General features: G+C 41.6%; 1 protein-coding gene across 1 annotated transcript in view; it reads right to left on the bottom strand.

The window, feature by feature from the left end:
* Positions 1-4045: 4045 nt before the first annotated feature.
* Positions 4046-12500, bottom strand: part of dync1li2 (dynein, cytoplasmic 1, light intermediate chain 2) — an 81000-nt gene continuing 72545 nt past the window's right edge. The window contains exons 12-13 of the mRNA XM_043706535.2: positions 10003-10122; positions 4046-6821 (exon numbers count right to left, since the gene is read on the bottom strand). Of these exons, the coding sequence (XP_043562470.1) occupies positions 6712-6821; positions 10003-10122 (230 nt within the window). The 3' untranslated portion in view covers positions 4046-6711. The remainder of the gene's footprint in view (positions 6822-10002; positions 10123-12500) is intronic.

The following is a 12500-nucleotide window of genomic DNA, read 5'->3' as shown; positions in this document are numbered from 1 at the left end:
TTTTGATTTTTTTTTCTTTCTGACCAAACCTCCCATCTTCCACATGCGTTAAAATCAAGCTCGACTGAATATTTCTGAATTCACATCAAGTCCCAGTCGCCTGTCAACCTTTGCTTATTAATTTTTAGTGGGTCCTGGGCCATTTGAAAATTCCTGGCTAATCATACTTTGGTGAAACTCATTGGGATGTTTAACTCTGTTAAAGACACTTTATTTAGATGTTTCCTGTAAAAGTCATGGTTGCTTCCTGTAACAGCTGTTGTAAATCATCATTGCATTCTCAGGTTTTATTTTAACTGATCTTTTATTCCATGTTGCTTGGTGTGGTCTGAGACTCTCCAGCACAAAACCTTGGAGATGACCCAAAGGGAGAACCCTCTCAAACCCAAGGGCATTAGGATTCATTGTTGTAAGATGGGGCAACACATCAGTTGTATTTATTCATTCCCAGGGTGCGGGCATTGCTGGCTATGCCAGCATTTATTGCCCATCCCTAATTACCCAGAGGGCGGGTTAAGTGTCAACCACATTGCTGTGGGTCTGGAGTCACATGTAGACCCAGACCAAATAAGGATGGCAGTTTCCTTCCCTAAAGAACAGTAAATGAACAAGATGGGTTTTTTTTTGACAATTGACAATGGATTCATGGTCCATTAACTCCAGATTTTTATTAATTCACATTCCACTATCTGCTGTGGAGGGATTTGAACCCAGGTTCCCAGAGCCACTATTATCATTGTACTATTAATCTGTGCTTACCCAAGCAAGCCCTAGAGATGATTCCAGTCCCATAGAAACAACGTCTGTTCTTAACTGTAATCTGAAATGTCCTAACATGTCACAATTTGATGCATTTGATGGACTAGGAACCTACAGCCCCCTTCGCAGTGGTAATTATGGATAAAAATCTATTCCATAAAACAAGTTATGCTGAACATCGTGCACAGAAAGAGGCCATTTGGCCCAAGCTTGTGACAGTATTTATGAGCTGCCTACCATCCCTCTATCTAATCCTGAAGAAGGGCTTATGCCCGAAACGTCGATTCTCCTGTTCCCTGGATGCTGCCTGACCTGCTGCGCTTTTCCAGCAACACATTTCCAGCTCTATCTAATCCAGTTTATCTTTCTATCCCTTTCTTCTTCATCCTATACTAGCTACCTTTTAAATGCATCAACATTACTCATCTCAACCACTCCTGTACCACAAAGCTTCACACTCCAAACACTGCATATAGACATTACTCAAATGTTTGCATTTGGATTATGTGATCACCTTTTTAATTAAGGCTCCTGGTTACAGACTCTTCCGCCTCCCCTGCCCTCTTTCCCCCCCACAATCACCTATGCCATAAAGGAGCGATAGAGCAGGGGTGTCACTGGGACAGGGGTGTCGCTGACCAGGCCCAGTATTTATTACCCATCCCTAGTTGCCCTTGAAAAGGTGGGGGTGAACTGCCTTCTTGAACTGCTGCAGTCCATGTGCTGTAGGTAGACCCACAATGCCCTGAGGGAGGGAATTCCAGGATTTTGACACATTGACAGTGAAGGATCAGCGATATATTTCCAAGTCAGGATGGTGAATGGCTTGGAGGAGAACTTGCAGGGAGTGGAGTTCCCATGGATCTGCTGCCCTTGTCCTTCAAGATGGAAGTGGTCATGGGTTTGGAAGGTGTTGTCTGAGTATCTTTGGTGAATTTCTGCAGTTCATCTTGTAGACAGTACATACTGCTGTTACTTAGCGTCTGTGGTGCAGGGAGTGGATGCTGGTGGATATGGTACCAATCAACGTCGATTCTCCAGCTCCTCGGATAGTAAGAAGCTTAATGGGTTCAGACTACATTAAGCTCAGGTTGAAGTTCTGGCTGAAGGTTTGCTCGCTGAGTTGGAAGGTTTGTTTTCATACATTTCATCACCACACTAGGTAATATCACCAGTGAGCCTCCAGCTGAAGCACTGGTGGCATGGCCCACTTTTTGTTTACATTTCCTTGGAGTGGTGATATCATCATATTATTTTGTGGTGATGTCATTTCCTGATTTTTTCTCAAGGTGTGGTAAATGGGATCCAAGTCAATGTGTTTAAGTGTGTTCCAGTTGGAATGCCATGCTTCTAGGAATTCACTCATGTCTCAGTTTGGCTTGTCCTAGGATAGTGTTGAAAAGTGTGGTGTTGGAAAAGCGCAGCAGGCCAGGCAGCATCCGAGGAGCAGGAGAATCGAAGTTTCGGGCATAAGCCCTTTTCAGGCTTCAGGGCTTATGCCCGAAACGTCGATTCTCCAGCTCCTCGGATGCTGCCTGGCCGGATGTGCTTTTCCAGCACACTTTTCAACTCTGGTCTCCAGCCTCTGCAGTCCTCACTTTCTTCTACTTGTCCTAGGATAGATGTATGGTCCCAGTCAAAGTGGTGTCCTCCTCACATACAGATGAGGATAATCCATGAGAAACACTATTATCCAATCTAAAAGCAACCATCTACCAGGACTTGCTACTCTCCATCCCCAAGTCAATATTTTAATCCAATTGGGCACTGACCTTCCTATGACATAAGCTTCAACTTTGTGAACCAGCCTTTAAGTGGAACCTCATCCAATTTTCTTAATCGATATGGATAACCTCCACCACGTTCCCTTCATTCACGTTGGGTTACTTCAAATAGAGCACAATCTGCCATTTACAAATCTCTGCAGAATCTCCTGAATTGACACAAACATCACCAAAAGTTGGTTGATTTTTGTCCCTGATCAGTGACGAGTAAAATTTGCAAATACGGAATATTAAACCAACCACCCTGTAACTGCCAAGACCTGCTACTTTTCAATCCTCTGGCCCCTTCACCATATTTGGTGAAGTTTGGACAATCAAAGCCAAGCCCATTCACCATCTACTCCCTGATTTTACTCAGCAATCTGGAATGTAAGCCATCCTGACAAAGTGACCTACCAAAGTAAGCCAAGTCAACCTTTCCAGTACCTCCTCCCTATCAATACTCTCATAACACTACCTCCACCATCTCCACTTCTGTTAATGGTGTCCATTTTCCCCCTCTGCAGTGAACACCAATATAAGTATATTCTAGTTTTACCCTGGATTTCTAATCATATCAACCCCTTTCTCTCGATTACAATCCAGCCCACTGCCTACTCACTTACCACTTGATTTGGAGATGCCGGTATTGGACTGGGATGTACAAAGTTAAAAATCACACACCAGGTTATAGTCAAACAGGTTTAATTGGAAGCTTCCAATTAAACCTGCTGGACTATAACCTGATGTTGTGATTTTTAACCACTTATATGCTAATAGATGATTTCTGAGTACCCTTTAGGATTGACCATCATTCTACTTTTTGCCAGTCTTATTTTCTTCGGAGCCTTCCATTTCAACCTATTGACATGCACCTTATGTGAAGAATTGATCTGACATGTCATACACTAAACTTTTCTGTTTCTATCAGAATCTCTTCCCTTCACCATCCTAGGAGCATTGGTACCCTTCTCGCTTGACATTTGAGCTGGTTTCTGAACTATCATGTCAGGATGCTGAGGATACTAAATGCGCTTTATATAAATTGCAAATCACTGTGCTCCCAATGAATACACTTGCTGAGTCACTGGGATACTGGTGTTTGGAGCAATGGCTATACAGTATCAGGAGAAGCAGTATCATAAACCAGTGAATAGTGAAGGACAGGAGTATACCAGACAAAGAAGCTTAACCTGCTCCTGGCACTAATTGGCTCCCAATGATACCATCAACAATTATTAATCTCTGAAATAGAAACACCAACATCAAATCCAAATTCCTGTTCATCCTGCATGGACCAGGACAGTGAGCACTAGCTTGCCTGATCTACAACAGCAAGTTAAAAAGTAAAGTCAGTACTCATGCAACCAATGATGAAGTGCCAGATCAAGGCCCACAGAACATCCAATCCAGCAGAGTTCAGGCTCTGGACACCATATCCTGGCACTCAGTGTATGCAGGAAAAAAAAAGTGCCTTCAAAGTATTTTCAAGAAATCTACAGATCAATAAGCAAGAACAGACGGCAAGTCTGGATTCACATTTATTGAAGCCGGTTCGTGAAGACACACATTTTTGTCTTTGTCAGCACTAGAGAGAAAGCAAGATTCCACATGACAGTATCAGGTTAAAGCCATACAATGAACTAAATGAGAACGCTCCTCTCAAATGTTACAATTTCAGTCCAACACAGTACAAAAAATGTTTAACCTAATAGGGTTAACAGAGAACTTTATACATATATATATATATCTCCCCAATCTCTCTCCCTCCATTAAATATCGACTTTCATCAAAAGGTGAAAAAAAGCACTCATTTTGTTAAATAATTTTTCATTTAAAACTTGATTCTAAAATGCCAATTTGTTTCCTTCCTGCAAAATATTTCAAGTGCAAACTTTAAGTTAAGCAGCATAAATATTTCAGTTACTGAAAATAAACATGATCAAACCAGATCTTTAGATTACAACATCTTTTAATGGTATTGTAACTCTGATAAACAGAGAGGGAGAGAGAAATGAAGAGAGAGGCACAGATTGAAAGAGGGAGGTGGGAATGAAATACAAAGAAAACAAACCAAAAAAAGGAGGGATAAGATGGAGAAATGCAAAAAGTTAAGAAACAGGAAAGGATGAATATGGAGGAGAGAGATCAAAGTGGAAGACTGGAAAGAGATGCCCAGACTGAAAAAGCTAGAGTTGAAAGAGACAAAAATGCAAGTGGTAAAAATAAAGAAGGGAACATGGGTGTTCAGGAAGGCAGAAAACACACAGAATGGAAGAGGTACAAACAGATAAGGATGTGAGGAGGGGAATGGATCAGAAAGAGACAAACAGAAAAAAGTCCACTAAGCATTAAATTGGTTTCTTAAGGTTAGTGTAACAATCAATCATTCAGCATCCTCTATACAACAGTTATATGGATTAACATTTTGTTCTGTTTTCTTCAAAGCCATTTAAAGTTTGCTTGTTTGGTTCCAGCAGTTAAATCATAAAAATATTGAAAATAAAAGTGGACCAATTGTGCAGTTCCTCCAAAGTTACACCAACTTTGAATGTCGGGTAAATTGTCCAGCCAAACCTGGAAACATCCCCCTTGCTCTCCTCAGTGAAAGGAAGCCAGGAACAATAGTGTTGCCCCTGGTCACCCTCCATAAGTACATGATACAGATAAGAGCCTCAAAAAAACAAAAGAAACAAATAAAAAAATTATACAAAACAATTTTGCTATTGGAAAATACTCAAGCTAATGATGCCCAGCTTTCAATGGTAAATATATTACTGCTTTAATAATATATATGCAATGTTATAGGGAAAATGCTGACTAGCCAAACTCCCATTTCAGCACAAGTTAGGACAGTTTGTACAACAGGAAGTAGAGGTCTGCACAATTCCATTTTGTGGTTATCCCCTGGAGAATGCAATAAGGTACTTTACATTGAGTAGTGTTTACACTCAGAAATAATGTGCCATTTCATTAATTGCAGCTAAACAACGGAATGATGTTTTTCTCATTCATCTTTTAGTGGGAGGGATGTGATGGGGATGGGGGCGGGGGGAAATGTTCCTTTTCATTTAACATGGCCTAACTCACCACAAGTCAAGGAAGGCAGGAGCTATCAGAAAAAAAATAAAAACTAAAAAAAAACTTTCCATTACTGGATAAAACAACTTTTAAATTAAGTTTTAATAAAAATAAAACACCATGAAGCGACTGACCGCTTACGCTATAGTGCATGTTTGAGCTGGGCGCTTACTATGACACCTGCATGGTGATGTGTCAGGCACTTGTTTCCAGCAGGTTTCTCTCTCCACCCTATGTCCTCAATAACTAATGATTCAAAATGCCCTCTAAACATCCTAAAAGCCTTTTAAATTCAAAGATACAATCTCTATCATCTTCGATAATTTCATTATTTTAAGTCATTTCCCTGCTCACCCTCAAATCCTGATTAATTTGGACAGTTCCTTTAATATAAACAGTTTCACACTTCTAACTTCCAATTATTAACAGTACATCCAATGAGTCTAAATATTCAATCTCCTTCATGCTAACTCCTCTTGCATGAAACTACCTCTCCTCCTGCGACCGGCCACTGTTAGTAGTCTCACCTCAAGCACCAGCTTGCTCCTTCATTCCAATACCTGCCAGTCACAAACTGACTGGCACTGCTTGGTGTGCCTCACTGACCCTGCTCCCCATCTCACTTACAAGCAGTCAAGAGCAAAAGGGAAATAAGAGTACAGAATTTACTACCAATCTCAGTCGCTGATTCCAAAGTCTTGTCACAGCCCACTGCCCAAGAATTGTAAGCTAAGCAAGCCAGTCCAATGACTGATCACCACCTGCCTCCTCCCCTCACCTCCTTCCAGCCACTCTCTTAAAACCCAGTAACAAACACCGCTTTGCCAGTCTACTCAAGATTTTATTCACTCAACCTTTGATAAAACGATTATTTTCGATTTAAGGAGTTGTCAGACAGAGGCTATTTACATTTCTGGAATGCACACACCTATCCTGCCACAAGTCATTTTAAAAGTTTAGTTAATGCCTCATGTTCCCCCCCACCCCCAAACTAAAACTGATAGCGGCTGCCACATTAGACATCTGCTGGCCCTCTCTTGAATGATACAATTGCCTAATTTGGTCTTTTATTTTTAAATATTATATTATACAGTGTCTCTTGCAGCTTTTAGGCTTCATTCTCTGTTGCAGAAGAGTTATTTGTTGCGACCACAGAATCTGGTTTTCGAGACATCCTGTCCAGCTCTGCTTGAACATCTGTTAAAACCGGCTTTTGTCCTGGAAATTAAAATGAGAAAAAGACCATTTAAAGATCACAAAATATTGTGTTAAAGCAGGCTAACTGCAAGCTTGCAAACTCTGCCACCAAGCTCTTTTCCAGTTCTTTCTCCTCGTCTACAGTATAGAATCAGGCAGCCCATTATACTGGCGCTATTCAATTAGTTCCATTCCCCTGCTCTTTCTCCTGTAATTTTTTCTTAGTCCTTTACAATTTCCTTTTGGAAGTCACTGTGGATTCTTGATTCACCACCTTTTCCTACATTATATTCCAGATATTACCAGGAAATTGAGAGAACCACAGAGGACGTGGTGAATAGGGAAGAGAATGTGCACTAGGAGGAAGAAAACGAAGAGACAGGGCAAGAATGGAGCTTATCTTTTGTTAGCAGCACCCAATCAGCATCAACACCTTGTGCAATTATGATCCACTGAATGACACAGAGACAGAGACTCAACTGCAGAAATATGGAGATGGACTCAAACTGACTTGAAGTTCATGCAAAGAGCAAAAAGAACTGCATTGATACAGCACCTTTTACAATCTCAAATGTTCCAGAAGTGTTTTATAGGCAACAAGGTACTTTGAAATGTCAAAAAATGCAAAAGCCAATTTACACATAGCAAGCTGTCACAGATTTTTAAATTCCTCCAAATGAAGCTAGTTGAAGGATTGATATTTAACCAAGATTCCAGGGAAATCTTTCAGGACTGCAAAACAGTACAGTGCGATCTAACTCAACGAGAGGCAAATACAAGACCCAGGTTTCAATCTCTCATCCAAAAGGTGACACCATTTACAGTGTGGAAATCACTCTAATATACTTGAGTGCTAGCCTTGATTTTTTTTGCATAATCTCTGGATTGCACAGTTGAACTCATGACCCTCACTTGAAAGAGACCATGTGCTGCAACAGCACACCAGCCAGACCTACAGAATACAGGTCTGCTTGCTGGGTTCTGCTAAGGGTCTAATCTATAACAGAGGCTGTGAAAGGTTAACAAATAAAAGCATGACTTATTTTCTTTGCTTATCTATCCCCAGGATGGGGTAGAGGTTTCAAAAATCTGTGAAATTATTTGGAAGGTACAAGTATAAAGTATCAGGACAACGCCTCTTGGCCAGCTTGTAGTGAATTCTTTTAGTAAATGCGCTGGTTACTTTTCATACAGCCCGAAGCTCCAGTCTCTCTGCTCCAAAGAATTTCAGGAAATTCCAACCAACTCCAAAGGGAACTGACTGGCTGGTCATGGCCTGACTGACACAAAGATTTTGGGAATTCCTGAGCGCACAGTCCCTGACAACGGAATTAATCTGACTTTCCCCATCAACAACAAAAAACAATTTTGGAAACAACACATCCCCTAAACCATGTGATATCCCAGCAGCTGGACTCGATCCCAATAATCCAAAATTGCTCCCATTCAACATTTAATTGGCAACTAATCGGAAAGACTCCAATGACTATTTATTTTCAGAGAGACAATAAATATAATTGTTGGAGTCTATCTGCATCATTCTGTCTGCAGACAGGAATTACCTTACTCCTGTCCAAAACTACTGAAGGCCTCATCTTTCCCATTAGTTACCAATTAAATCTGTTGAGCTTGGGTATGCTGCAGCTAGGGCCTGATGGTTGAATGGGAGCAGTTTTGGATTGTTGGGATGGAGTTTGGTTGCTGAGGTGCTAGAGGGCTTTGGGATATAAAAATTGCATTGAATTGCACATGGTAGAGGGCACTAACTGGGAATGCATTAATTCCAAGACAAGGATCTAACTTTGGGCAGTGAAGTGAGGTGGTGCATATTTATAATGAGTATTTCTGCAAATAAAGATTAATAAAATTGTGCAAAGACTGGCTTCAGTTCCTTCCTTCTTCCATCCAGCTTTCTAGATTAAATAACTCATACTCATTCTGTGTTGACGTGATTCAAACTGAGATCGGTCAACCTTCAGTATCTCTTACAAGTGATCATTTCCCACGGGGGCCATTTCCCATGATTCCTCAGATACCCACCCAACAGCTGGACATGCATGCACAACAACTCCTGCTGCAAACATAGAATTAACAGCAAAAAACTCCAGTCAGGGGCAACACTAACATGAAAAAAGCAAGAGTTCAACAGAAAGCAGTTAGGATCTGGAATGCACTGACTGAATAGAAGGTTTCAACGGGATAATTGATTATTGAAAGAGAAACAATTGCAGATCAATGATGATAAAGAACAGCAGTGGAACTAAGTGAGTTGCTCTTGCAGAAAGCTAGCATAAGCACAATGGACTGAATGGTCTCTTTCTACACCACACCGATTCTATGGTTCATAAATGCGTTGTTGGTCTGTTCACCGAGCCAGTAAGTTTGTTGGCAGACATTTCATCCCCTTTCTAGGTGACACCATGAGTGCTGTGTTGCCCCCTGTGAAGCGCTGCTGTACTGTTCCACTTTGAATTTACTTGGCTCTGTGTGAGATGTTTCCGGTTGGAGCCGGTTCCAGTTTTCCATTCTAGCGGCATCCATACACACGGACAACAACCATGTGTTTGACTGGGACAACTTACCAATACTACGACAGGCCAAACAAAGAACAGCAAGAGAATTCTGGAAAGCATGGTGCTTGCCGTCGGACTCCATCAACAAACACCTTAACCTGGACCCAAGATACAAACTGCTGCAATGGAAAACCAGAACCAGCTCAAACAGAACAACAATTCAAAGTGGAACAGTACAGCAGCACTTCACAGGAGGCAACACAGCACTCATGATGTCACCTCAAGAGGGGACAAAATGTCTGCCAACATACCTACCAGCTCAGCAAACAGACTAACAACAAATCCAACCAGCTCCCAAGATACAGATCTTCACAAAAACTTTAAATACCTATGGATATGATATATAAATCATGGAAGATCTCAGCTAGCTATTACTACACTCAGTGATCAATTAGCTTGGGATGAGTGAAGCATTAAATATGGAACCTTTCTGGTCTCATGGTTCAGAGGTCAGCCTGAATTCACTACTCAATTGTATGATGTTTCCAACCCTGGTGAGCGCTTTCCATGAAAACGTCCTTCACCAAAACCTCTAGTTCCTTGGAATATCTGAGGAATCTTAGTGATAACAATGCGACTGAATGAGCCATTTCCAACCCTGCTGGTTCTAACTGGTGATAAAGGCTTACCTGACTTTTTGGCTGTATTCTGTACTCCTCCAGCTCCAGGACTCCCAGGAGAACCTGTCTTTTTACTCAATAAACTGTTAAAGAAGTTTGCCAGCACTCCTTCATTTGCAGCAGCAGGACCTGAAATCAGAAAAAGGTCAGATTTGCTCAGTCTCGATGCTTTCAAGGGAACATGGAGTTCATATTCACTGATGACTGAGGAACATTTACTCTAAATTTCTGCAACGATCTCTCAGTTTATCAGGGTGGGGGGTGGGGGGAGAAAAGAGAGACAAATTTTAAAATAAAGACATCTGGAACTGAAAACAACAGAACCATAAGAAATATCACAAATGAACTGAAAGTAACAGTGTGCAACACGAGATAGTGACTGAACCAAAATCCTGGAACTCCATATCTAGTGCTGGAAGAGGCAGCTGTTTTACTCAGCTCACCACCACCAACTTCCCAGAAGCAATTAACGATGAGCAATAAATGCCAGCCTACAGTGACACCCACATCCCATGGGAGAATAAACAATGAAGATGGCACATCCACACATGCAATGGAGTGACTTTAAAACAAAAATCCTTCATAGGATGTGGGCATCACTGCTAGGTCAATATTTATTGCCCATCTGGAGTTGCCTTTGAGAAGGGGGGCACTAAACTGCTTTCTGAACTGAATTGAAGAAGGTAAACTCCATGTCATTACAGAGGGTATTCCAGGATTTGAAGGGGCATGGATGGGAAAGATAGACAAGATCTTTTCCCTGGGGTGGGGGAGTCCAAAACCAGAGGGCATAGGTTTAGGGTGAGAGGCGAAAGATTTTAAAAGGGTCCTAAGAGGCAAGTTTTTGACGCAGAGGGTGGTGCGTGTATGCAATGAGCTGCCAAAGGAAGTGGTGGACGCTGGTAAAATTACAACATTTAAAAGGCATCTGGAAAGGTACATGGACTGGAAGGGTTGAGGGGGATATGGGCCAGATGCTGGCAAAGGGAACTAGGTTTACTTAGGATATTTGGTCAGCATTGACAAATTGGACCAAAGGGTCTATTTCCATGCTGTACATCGCTATGGGTCTGTGACACTGAAGGGATGGTGAGTATTTTGGGGATGGGGTACAAACTTGGAAAGGGTAGTGTTCCCAGTATCTGTTGCCCTTGTCCTTCTCAATGTTGGAAGTCATGGGTTTGGAAGGTGGTAATGAACCTTCGCTTGCTGGGTTCACTTCAGGGATAGTTAAAAGGTGTATTATATTGCTGTGCATCTTGAAATCTAAGTTTGCCCTTTCACTAGCAAAGTTGTACACCCCTATCCTGTTCCAAACTTAATTTTGGTTGCTTGTTTTTGTTAGGATGACAGAAGGAGGAGGAGATCAATATTTGGAGATCTTCTGATGCTGACTGAAGTCAAGAAGGGAGATCTTTCAAACTAAGTAGTGACAGATGGAGTTTAATTCAGATAAATGTGAGGTGATGCATTTTGGGAAAACAAATCTTAACAGGACTTATACACTTAATGGTAAGGTCCTAGGGAGTGTTGCTGAACAAAGAGACCTTGGAGTGCAGGTTCATAACTCCTTGAAAATAGAGTGGCAGGTAGATAGGATAGTGAAGGCGGCATTTGGTATGCTTTCCTTTATTGGTCAGTGTATTGAGTACAGAGTTGAGAGGTCCTGTGCGGCTGTACAGGACATTGGTTAGGTCACTGTTTGAATATTGCGTGCAATTCTGGTCTCCTTCCTATCAGAAAGATGTTGTGAAACTTGAAAGGATTCAGAAAAGATTTACAAAAATGTTGCCAGGGTTGGAGGAATTGAGCTATAGGGAGAGGCTGAACAGGCTGGGGCTGTTTTCCCTGGAGCGTGGAGGCTGAGGGGTGACCTTATAAAGTCATGAGGGGCATGGATAGGATAAATAGACAAAGTCTCTTCCCTGGGGTTGGGGAGTCCAGAACTAGAGGGCATAGGTTTAGGGTATAGGGGAAAGATATAGAAGAGATCTAAGGGGTAACTTTTCCTTGCAAAGGGTGGTACGGGAATGGAAGAACTGTCAGAGGAAGTGGTGGAGGCTAGTATGATTGCAACATTTAAAAAGGCACCTGGATGGGTAAATGTATAGGAAGGGTTTAGAGAGCTATGGGCCGGGTGATGGCAGGTGGGACTAGTTTGGGTTGGGATATCTGATCGGCATGGACGGGTTGGACTGAAGGGTCTGTTTCCCTGCTGTACACCTCTATGACTCTAAATGCTGATGAGGGCTGCTGACCAGTTCCAGCATTTTACAGAATATAAAGAAAACATCAAATGTGGGGTATTTTTTGCAGAATGGTTGTGTAGGTAAGGAGAACAAAAATTGCACAGTTTCACAAAGCATGAATTTGATTTCACTGGCTAGCCGACAGCAAATAATTTCTGTTCAAAGGGATTTTTCTTTGACAAAAAAACTTTGCAAAAGTAATACAGATTTTCCAATGGTGTCTTAAGTTAGCAAAGATGTTTCTATTTTTAAAAAGTC

Source organism: Chiloscyllium plagiosum, unplaced genomic scaffold, assembly GCF_037043375.1.
Source record: "Chiloscyllium plagiosum isolate Xiang-an unplaced genomic scaffold, Cpla_swu_hap1 HiC_scaffold_17, whole genome shotgun sequence".
Taxonomy (NCBI): domain Eukaryota; kingdom Metazoa; phylum Chordata; class Chondrichthyes; order Orectolobiformes; family Hemiscylliidae; genus Chiloscyllium; species Chiloscyllium plagiosum.
The sequence above is the reverse complement of the archived record's forward strand: the minus strand, read 5'-3'. Positions and strand labels throughout refer to the sequence as shown.